The sequence below is a fragment of the Phaseolus vulgaris genome, chromosome 5 (assembly GCF_000499845.2).
Source record: "Phaseolus vulgaris cultivar G19833 chromosome 5, P. vulgaris v2.0, whole genome shotgun sequence".
Lineage (NCBI taxonomy): Eukaryota > Viridiplantae > Streptophyta > Magnoliopsida > Fabales > Fabaceae > Phaseolus > Phaseolus vulgaris.
In genome coordinates this window covers 38,212,986-38,223,907 of record NC_023755.2, presented here as the reverse complement: position 1 = coordinate 38,223,907, position 10,922 = coordinate 38,212,986, and the positions used below count along the sequence as shown (strand labels likewise).

At 29.6% G+C, this 10,922-nt stretch overlaps 1 protein-coding gene across 2 annotated transcripts; it reads left to right on the top strand.

The window, feature by feature from the left end:
• On the top strand, window positions 1-2,063 carry LOC137835780 (uncharacterized). Of its 2 annotated transcripts, none has more exons than XM_068644435.1 (3): window positions 1-309; window positions 481-561; window positions 1,363-2,063. In XM_068644435.1, exon 3 carries the CDS (start codon window positions 1,412-1,414, stop codon window positions 1,826-1,828), a length of 417 nt encoding a protein of 138 aa, XP_068500536.1. In that variant the 5' UTR covers window positions 1-309; window positions 481-561; window positions 1,363-1,411; the 3' UTR covers window positions 1,829-2,063. The 2 variants fall into 2 exon arrangements, with proteins under 2 accessions (XP_068500536.1, XP_068500537.1); XM_068644436.1 differs by having other exon boundaries at window positions 105-309; window positions 409-561.
• Window positions 2,064-10,922: the final 8,859 nt, after the last annotated feature.

Here is a 10,922-nt window from a genome sequence, read left to right as displayed (position 1 = left end):
GTTCTTTTATCTGTGCAGACACTTTGGTTCGAAATTACGAGAATGTCCCTTGTTCACGCTTTGCATTGAGCGATATAAGCATTAAATAAATAAATAAATACACCAAGTGTACACAGAGTCACAGGCTCAGAACCAATACACAAATATCTATTAACTCTTCTTTCTTTCTTTCTTTCTTCCTTTCTTTCTATCCCTACTTCGCCTCTGTTTCATTTGGCCCTTTCTTTCACTCTTCAAACTTGGAACTCCATTAGACCCAATCCTCATTTTACTCTACCAATCAATCTCTCTCAATGTTTCATCATATGGGTATTCATTGTTTCTTCTTCTGCTTCTTCTTCTTAAGATCATTCTGCCTTTTTCTTTATGCCCTTTTGAAAAATTTACGTTTTTTATTTCTTTTTTCAGTTTTTCACTGTTCGAATCTACTTGCTTCCCGATAAATAATAATGCTAACTCTCTGGGTGTTGCTTCTTCTAGAGTTCTTCTTTTGAGGGCTTTGGCAGATTCCATTCCTTGAGTCTCATGCTGCCTGTGCCAATCTTTTTATCATCATTCACGGTTAGTATGTTTTTTTTTTTAATTATTTCTTTCTATTTTTGCTGCTGTTTTTTTTATTCTGTTCCTTGAATTTGGATTAGGATTAGAAATGCGTTTCTTTTGCCCGCTTATGTTCTCTGTGCTTTTCGATTTATGGGTTTCGAGAGGTTATGGTGACTTGGTGGATTTCGATTGTTGTCAGTTCTCTCCAATTACAAGCTTATTGCTTTCGTGGTTTATTATGATTCTTCTGGAGATTCTTTGGGGTTTAGAGATTAGAAGCTTATCTTGTTCATTATTTCTCAATTGATTTACAATTTCACTGAACTGTCAATTTCTCTTAGTGTTCCTATATGCCCTAATCTATTTTTTTATGAGTTTTGGGAAGATGCATCTCTTTTACCTAGTTTTTTTCAGTTTTTTAAAGACTGAAGTTTTTCCATACAGCTAAAAATTGAAGTATTTAGTAATTTTGTGGTCTCACTGAAAGATCAAGCCCCAGAAGTACAGTATATTGGTTTAAGCCAGGAGAATAAAAGTGTGGCAAGCTGAAGCACAATTGGCCAGGAAAAAGTTTTGTTCTTTCTATATAAAATCAAATGGGGGAATACACTTCTTTTTGTTTCTTCTCTTGTCCTGTGACAAATCATAGCCATGATATTATTTCAGATCAGAATTTCATTTTTGTAATGCTGTGGAGGTGGCTCTTAAGCTTGTGTTTGTGCAACCCTTTTTAAAGGCTTTACCTCTTTATCTCTAAGAATCCTATTATTGCATCTCTATTGAATATAGTATGTGTGACATTGTGTGTTTTTGTTGCAGGTGTGATCCTTGTTTGCATGAGCACGAGTTTTGTGAGGATTTTGAGAGCATGGGTAGAGGTAGAGGAAAGGGTAAAAAACTAACTGTTATCAATCACGAGGATACTGCAAGTGGGGAGGATGAAAAAGTTCCCATGCAAAAGAGAAGAGGGAGGCCACAAAAACCGCTAAAGGATGAATATGATGAAGAAGAAGTAGAGAAAGTAGAAGATGACAGTGACATCAGTGTGAAGAATGGAATCTCTAACAAGGAGATTAAAAGTCCCACAGCAGCAGAAAATGGAAGGAAAAGGAAGAGAAGCTCACAGGTAAAAGAGAAATTAGAGTCAGTTGAGGAAGAAAATGGCATTGGCAATGGATCAAGCACCACTGCAGAGTTGACAAAGTCCAATGGCTTTAGGCATAATGGAAGCAGGCGCAAAAACACGCCTCGTCGTGCTGCTGAAGCGGGTGTGCAATGCAAGTAACCATTTTCAAAGTTGTGCAATAGCTTTCTTCCTTTTCATGTTACCAGTTACAATGATCAGATAGGAAGTGAGGCCCAGTATCATTTATTTTATCTACTTGTTTTGTTCTTTGCTCTCATTTTTAGTTTCCTTTTTCCTGGGTAAGTCTGATTTTGATGGTTCCATTCGGTGATACCCTATCATTAATTCCTTCTTTTCTTTATTTCAATCATGAATTTGAGAGTTTACAATGCTACCTGTTGTCTTATAATGCTATAACACTTCCAAATTTAAACCCTTTTCTACACTTTCAGTTTCAATTTGATCTTCCATTCTCCCTCTTTCATCATCATAGCACCCCAAAAACGAAATCGTAAATCCTTTGTTTCTACTTATAAGTCTGGTCACAGTGAATGAATTGCTGAGAACTACTCAAGTCTTTTTACCTTTATCCTCACATGTCTTGAAACTGTTTTTGACTTTTGAGTAGTTATCATTTGCAATAGTCCTTCTATTCTCTCTCAGCTTGAAATATTAAAGTAAAATTCAAAATGACATTCTGAATCTAGACTCCTTTTGTAAGAATGAACCTGTTTAAACTTAGAACTGTTCAGCACTCTATTTGTAGTTCAAATATGTACATGTTGTTAGTATTAAGAAAAGAAATTTAGTGCATAAAAATTCCATCATATGCTTAAACTGTTTCACTGGTGTGGTAGTTCTGTAACAATGGTTGGAAGGGAGAGATTTTTATAAAATTTTGTTTCTTAATTCAATTTTTAGGATGTGAAATGATAGGAACAAATGTTTTCCTCAACCAATTATTGTTTTTCTCTAATGTTGGAACTTTGTGTGGGAAGGGATTTAAAATACCTAGTTTAACATGTATATGGTTATGTTTAATTTTAATAGTTTTTGTTGTCATCCTATTAAAATTATTTTTGGTATAACTTTTAAGATAATTATTGTGAACACAAACTTGCCATTTCATGGTAGTGTATTTTTTTTATTGGTAAAGGTCATGAAGATTTCGTTATTTTCTGAAATACAACTACTTGATAAAAGAAACAATATTGTCTTCTCTTTTATATCTATCTATATGTATTACATTTTAATTAAATAAAGTAATTCTCGATAATATTTAATTAAACAATTTTTTTTATATAAAATTGATAATTAAACTTAAACTATAATTTTTCTAAAACCGTAGACAAAAGAATACGTATAAGAATTGTTAAGATATTTGCATCAATAATTGCATTGGAATTATTATCTTTTGTGAATTTTGGTAACTCTATTATAATTTTATTTTTAAAATATGTCTTAAACAGTTAAAAGAAAAAGATATAGATTAATAATTTTTTATTATAACAACAATAAAAGAAATCATTGAAAAAAAAAAGTCTGGATCCGTGCTTCGAGAAACCATGTTCTTCATATCTTTTATTGGCCCAACGAAAATGAAAATTGTGAATGTTTTGTAAGACTCATAATTTAGGGTTTATATAACTTCTTCAATGTAACGTTTAAAAAATAAGTTCCTTCTTTTCAAACGGTCAGAATATGCCCAATCAATGCTCATGCACCACTCACCTTCATCTCTTTCTCCATTCAATTTAGCGTAAGTTCAGATAAACTTTTTTGGCAAGAGCTTATATGAAAAAGAAATAAAAGTTAAATATTTTTTTTAAAAGTTGAAATTACTTTATATATAAACCAATTTGTGCAAATTTTATCACATCAGATTAGAACGAGAAGAAAAATAATTTTTGTACTGAAAAGTAAACTCCACATAATTTTGAAATTGTATTGTAACACTATCATACCTTTTACAATGGGCGTTGTCAAAGTAATATTATTTTTTAAAAAAACAAAACATACCTTCATGTGATTCATTAATTATCTTTTACGACATTTTCAAATTTAACAAAGGATATCATTAAGTTTGGACCAATTCTTTGGCACGAAGGGAAATGTGTTCAAAAGTTGATATTTAGTATTTTGAAAACTGAAACTCAAATTACCACTATGAATTGATTGCTGATTCTTAAAAATGTTCAGATTGCACGATATAAAAAAAAACCCTTAGAAAACTAGTGTTCAGTTGTTATAAAATAAAAAGACTAACTAGATATATAAAAGAAAGGGGTACAGAAAGAAATCATAAAAGGCAGAAACAAAAGCCCTTATTATTTTTTTATCGGCCCATTACAAATGAATGTCCAATGGCCTTGTAAAAAAAGGTTGCGCAAGTTAGCAAATTAAAAATGGCTTCTTCTTCTTGTACCCCCACGTTTTTCTTCCTGCACCTCCACAATTTTAAATATCCCAAGATTAACCTTGACCTCTAATTTGAAAAGGAGCACCATGCTAGACTTCTTTTGTCACTGATCATCTTCATCATTGAATATCAATCACTTGTGGAGGATTTTTGTAGCTGTTCGAGGCAAGATGGAGGAGTACATTATGTTGCCGAAGTGTTGTTTGGGTTGTAGAGATAAAAGTAAAGTTTTTTTTTAGAAGTATGGTGGTTATGGAGATTTTGGGGTTATCGGATATCGAGATCTGGTAATGTATTCCGGATTCATGAATCTGGAATTGATTAAATTATGTTTTCCGGATGAGGGGATGTTCTGGAAGCAAATTTTGCATAAATTGTTGATTTCTGGAATGCTGAATCCGAAAGTTTAATTATGTTACGGATTGGTGAATCCGAAATTTTTTTATTTAATTATGGATTTCTGAATCCAGAATGCATATTTCTGATACGGATTGGTGAATCCGAAATACTTTTTTTGAATGATGGATTTCTGAATGTGGAATGTATATTTTGAATTACGGATTGGTGGATCCGAAAATTTACCGGAAGTGTCAATCCGAAAATCTTCCAGATTTCATAATCTAGAATGTAAAAAAATAAGTACAGTTTAAGTGCATTTTGGGATTTCTAAAAAATAATAGGGACAATATGATCTTTGCATGATATTATGGGGGTACAGGAAGAAAAATGTAAGGATGCAGGAAGAAACTCCCATAAAAAATAAACTATTTTGTTTAAATGAAATAATATTTCAGTACGAATTTGATGTTAAAATATTTGGTTTATATTTTTATAAATTGAAAACTAATATATTAATTTTAAAAATTAAAGTTCAAATATCAAATTATATAAAGTGATAAAAAAAACTCGTATACATAATTAAATCTATTATTTCAACAGAATGACTAAAACTTCTTTTTAAATGAAAAAAAATATGGAATTGATTATTTAACACATGGCAGTAACATAATTAATTTAAAGTTGAATATTTGTTCATTGGCAAAGATGAAAATCTCCTAAGGGTAAAAAGGAAAAACTAAGGGATATGGATGCGTGCTATTTTTATCAATGGATCTAGAATTGGAAAATTTACAAAAATATTCAGAGCTAAATAATTGGAAACGAAAATATCGTATTTGCTTATTACACATTTTAAAATCTAGAACACAACAAGTTATATTTAGATTGAATTTATTGATTGATATATAGTTGTATTTAGATGCATTCATTTGATTCCTTTGTAGGGGTTTTGTAGGGGTTTAAGGCTAATTTGGATAGGAGTGAATACTCTTCAAAAGTGAGTGTCAAACATGTTTATATTATTTGAAGGTCTTGATTTGTGGAAGAAAAATAAAAACAATTCCCAGTAAGAAACCATTTTAAAGAATAAAAGAAATTTTGGTTTTTAAATTAGTTTATATTATTTTTAAATAGTTTTTAAATTGGTATTTAGTTAGCTATTAATGTTTTAACTACCAATTATTTAGATTCTAAATTTGGTAACAAAAATCTTGATAGCTAATTAGATACCAATTTAGAAACCATTTAATAATTATATAAACTAATTTAGAAACCAAAAGAAATGATATCTAATTTAGTCATTATATGTTTTGTGTGTTGTTGTGCCTTCTCCTTTTTTCTTTCATATGTTTGTGATGTTGATGTTTGGTTTATTGATGAAATCTTTATTGATTAGGTGTTAAATAGATTAACCTTTTGGCCAATTCCGTTATAAAGATTGTGACACCATAAAATATTTAATTTTACTTTATTTATTTTTTGTTGATAAAAAAATAACATTTTTCTTATTACTCAAAGGAAAGATTTATTTATTTATTTATTGTCAATAAGCTTCTTATGTGACAATTGAGATTTCAACCTAAAAATGACATGATTTTGTTATATATATTCATGATATGTACGTGTAGCATGAAGGTGTTACAAAAGAAGGTTTTTTTATCAGAAAAATAAATAAATTATAAAATATATTTTAGAAATGTTCCAATCCTTTCACAAATTTCAAATGAATCTTACTACCTGTGACAAAACAAAATCAATAAGAGTGACAGATATAATAGGCTCAACCTTCTTAAGAATTACACAAGCATACGAGAATCCTAAACCAACACACTGTATTGTCATTCTGCAGAATTATGCAACAATTAAGCATGTGATGGTGGAAAAGCATATGCTGCAAAAGAAGGTGGAAGAGGAACACAAGTATATGGGAGGCATACAGTCACAAATATCCAGTTTTTTTTTCATTTTCTTTCCCTCTCAATTCGTAGTTGTAAATATCAATTAATTAAGAAGGGATGAGAAATAGCCTTAGAGGAGGAACAACAGAATAAGCTGCTACAAATTCAACTTAATGGAGCAGAATTCTCTGAGGTTGGGTTGCTGTAGAGCTGATTTAGGCCAAGGAAAATGATGGAGCAACTAGTTGGTGTTTGATGAAGCTGAATATTCATTGCTGCAGAACTGTGTGGTGAGTCACAGTGTAGGCCTTGATGATTGGAAGATGAAGGAAGGTTGAGAAACCTTGGGCACCAGTTATGATTAATTATGCAGATTGGTGCCAGATGCTGCTGTTTTTGGTGCAGGACAAGCTTGTTTGTTGCTCTAGGTTCTATGAGGATTCTCACCTTTTGAAATCACCATTATCAAATCAAACTCTGAATAGGTACAAGCTTATAATGAGAAGTAAACAAAGACTCAATTATTGATGCAGAAAAGCTGCAGTTTTGGTGCATAAATGATGCAAATATACATGTGGAGCCAAGACTTTGGAGTTTCTATGTCTAGCAGCTGTTTGTAATGCAAGTATTGGCCTAGCTCTTTAGGTTCAGATTTATGCCTCTTGTTTTGTAGCAACTCTTAATAGTCTAGTTACAAATGTGTATTATGCAGAAAAGATATTGGATAGAAGTAATGGAGATGTTTCAGTTGACCAATATCTTCGCTACAAGGTACAATTCGAATTCTTGATGATGAGAACATAGGATTAATTCGAATTCTTGATGATGATAACATAGGATTAATGAAGAAATCAATTATATTTTTGAATTTGTTTTTTCATTTATAACAGGAAGATATTAAGATAATGAAGGATATGAATGTCGATACATATAGATTCTCTATTTCTTGATCTAGAATCCTACCGAGTGAACTAAGAGTTGATGAATAATTATTGTTTTTATAATTATTATAATTTATTTTTATTTATCGATAGAAAATAAATAAAATAAAAGAAGTATTTAAGGAATGCTTGAATCCTTATGCAAAAATATAAAAAAAAATGTCTCCAAATAATAAGAACCCTTCACAACAAAACACAATTTCTGTTTCACACCCCACTCCTAAAATACAAAATAGTTGATGCATTACTCTCCTTCACTTGGCATGTACGTATCCGTATATGTAATTTTGCTTTTGGTGCATCTCAAATGAGATTTAGGATTTGGCAATTGCTTCCTGCACCATATCACTGCACCCGAATCCAGCAGAAAAGACGAAACTGTCCTTAAAAAAATTTCTGAAATATGTGTTCTGGATTTTTTTTCTGTAATGAAATTTTATATTACGGATTTTTTTATCCAGAATGGGTTTTTCATTTTTGTTTCCAGATTTTCATTTCCGAAACACAATAATCTCTTTTCCAGATTTTTTTTTCCGAAATGTATTATTTTCAATTCTGGATTTTTTTTATCCGAAATAGAATTTTAATTTTTGTTTCTGGATTTTTATTTCCGAAACTCAATAATGACTTCCGGATTTATTTTTCTGGAATATATTATTTTCAATTTCGGATTTTTATTTCTGGAATAAAGGGCATTTTTGAAAATTAAAAAATATGTTGGGTGGAGGTTAAAAATGATTGGGTGTAGGAAGTATTTAGCTTAGGATTTTGCTTTCTCAGTAGTAGCTGGAGTAAGTCCAAACCCAAGCCCACTTTGCATTCATCATCCTCACACACACCCAATCCTGCAAGCAATGCAATCTACACAAGGTTTTTTTTTTCTGCACCCATGGCTTTTGTGGGCATCTCATAGTTCAGGAAAAAAACCATTTTGTCCTTAAAAATACATATTTTATAATTTAAAATGTATTTTTTTTTCTAAATCTGGAAATACCTTTTGAAATCTACAATTAATTTTTTTTTCTTTACAAAAATATATTACGGATTACAAAATCTTCAAAAATACATTTTAAATTGCATAATCCAAAATAAAATATTTTTTCAGATTCTATAATCTGAATTTTTTTTATCACCCATTTCGATATGAAAAACATTAATATAATAAAGAGTATTTTTGGTATTTTAAGAAGTATGAAGTGTAAAAAAAACTATGAAGAAGTAGGAAGAAACAATCTCTATACAATAAGCACTACCACTATTGTCATAACCTTTCCATATATACTTATTTTGAACAATCTCCTATGAAAACACTACAAGACAATCATGAAATAGAAACCACTTTTTAGAAGTAAAAAATGATTAGTTGCTATAGTGACTAAATTTAGAGACTATTTTAGAGACTAAAAATAATTTGATTTTTAAATTAGTATCTAATTAGCTACCAAGGTTTTAACTACTAATTATTTAGATTCTAAATTTGGTAGCAAAAATTTTGGTTGCTAATTGGATATTAATTTAAAAACTATTTAACAATAATAGAAACTAATTTAGAAACCAATTTTTTTTTAGTCTCTAAAATAATCTCTAATTTAGTCACTATAGCAACTAATTATTTTTTGTTTCTAAAAATTGGTTTCTATTTCATGATTTTCTTGTAGTGAAATTACAAACATCCTATCTAGTCTTGGGGAATCTCTTGAAAACGTTCCAAGAGATGTGGGTGGTTGGCTCCTCCATTCCCATGGGTCTTCTCCCATCTCCGACGATCATGGCTCAATTAGGGTTTGAAAATGCGACAGTTTTGGGTTTCTCCATCTATAAATACCGCATTCCTTTGCTTCAGAATACACATCTCTCTTACTCACCTTCTTCATCTTCTTCAAACCCACCACCGTGCACCATCTTCTTCCTATCACCTTTTTACCTTTTTTCTTTTTCTCTCTTCATTTATTATTTTATTTTATTATAAATACTTTTATGGGTTTCTTTGAATTTTATTGTTTTAAAAGTAATTTGCTAGTTCCGATCCTCACAAATTTTTGGAAAGTTCTCGTTGTATCTTAGGAGGCTTGCGCAATACACATAAGTCCTGATCACGTCTCGGACAATTAATTTTGTTCTGTTTAAAGCCTAATTTACAAAAAAAAACTAAAAAAAAAATTATCTTTTTTTTATTCTCACATTTTGATTAAAGAAATGTAATACATGATATTATGTACTAAATAAAGTACTTGAATAATATATATATATATATATATATATGTGCGCACATTAATGTTTGCTTTTTTATCTTTAGGGTGCTAATAATTTTGCTGAAAAAGATGCTAATAATTTTAATTGTAAAATTGATTTACGTCAAACATATAGGGAAGATCTATTTTATCAAAACATATTTTACATATTTTTAATTAATATTTATTTTAAAAAATAATATTTGGGTTTCATATAAAAATGTTTTATATTAAAATCAATATTTTTATGCCATCATCTATTATATTTAATAGAGTTTGATATCTATTAAATATATTTATGTTATCTTATTTTGTTTTTAAATTTTAGATTTATAATTGTCCTAGTACGTCCAATATACTCTTACATCTTTTAGGAGTTGAAGTTAATAACAGTTTATATATTTATTTTTTCCTTAATTCACGGAGATACTTTTTTAAGGACAAAAACGTGATAGAACTCCGAGTTTCAAAGTAGACAATACCTATGATGCAGTAATTGACCCTAGCGATGCTATCTCAATAGACTTGAAGTTGGAACATTAACTTCGTCTGTGAAAACAACCAATATAATCTCATATCGCTTAGGAGTCCTCATTTAAATAAACTTAATTTCAGAATAAAAATCAATTTAAAAAATACTAATTCTAAAATCAGGATCAAATTGATTTATAAATATTTTTTATTTTATAACAATTCTTAATCGATATCTATCACACACTTAATAGGACCAAAACTAAAACTATATACATTACATTTTTGAAAGGAAGAGGAGAATAGTGTTTTTTTAATTCCAGAAACATGATACTTTCATAGGAATTTTTATTTTACTTTAATTTAAGAAAGCCAAAATTTTACTTTTTTAAACAAATATTTTTGTAGAGAGAGAAAGTCTGGTTAGAAACTAATTTTCGAAAGATATAATTTAAAATAACACACTTAAGAGATAAACTAAATGTGAGAGAAGTATATTTTATAACTTCATATTCTTGAAAAAACAAAATTTCATTTGACTAAAAGAATCTTCAACAAGAGCAGAGTTATATTTACTATGATTAGATTACTCATTTAAATTTATGGAATCTACATAAGAATAATTTAATATCTATACTCCCGAGACGCCGCGTTAGACGCCATCTACACGTTTAGCACAAGTTTTAAGAAGGAAAAAAAATATTATCTTTATTGGATTATGATTTAATTGTGTATGCACTTAATTATAGATATATAAGAATCTGGATTCATGCACGATTTGCTTTTATTATAGCCATGACTTTAGAGTATTCATTGTGAAGTCCATGTTCTAAACCCATTTCCTTTCTTGTTCCTTTTTTTCTTCTATACTTCTCTATTATTAACAATTTATTTTATCAATGTGGGATATCTTATAGATATCTGGCCGATAAAAAAATAAAATAAAATCTTATA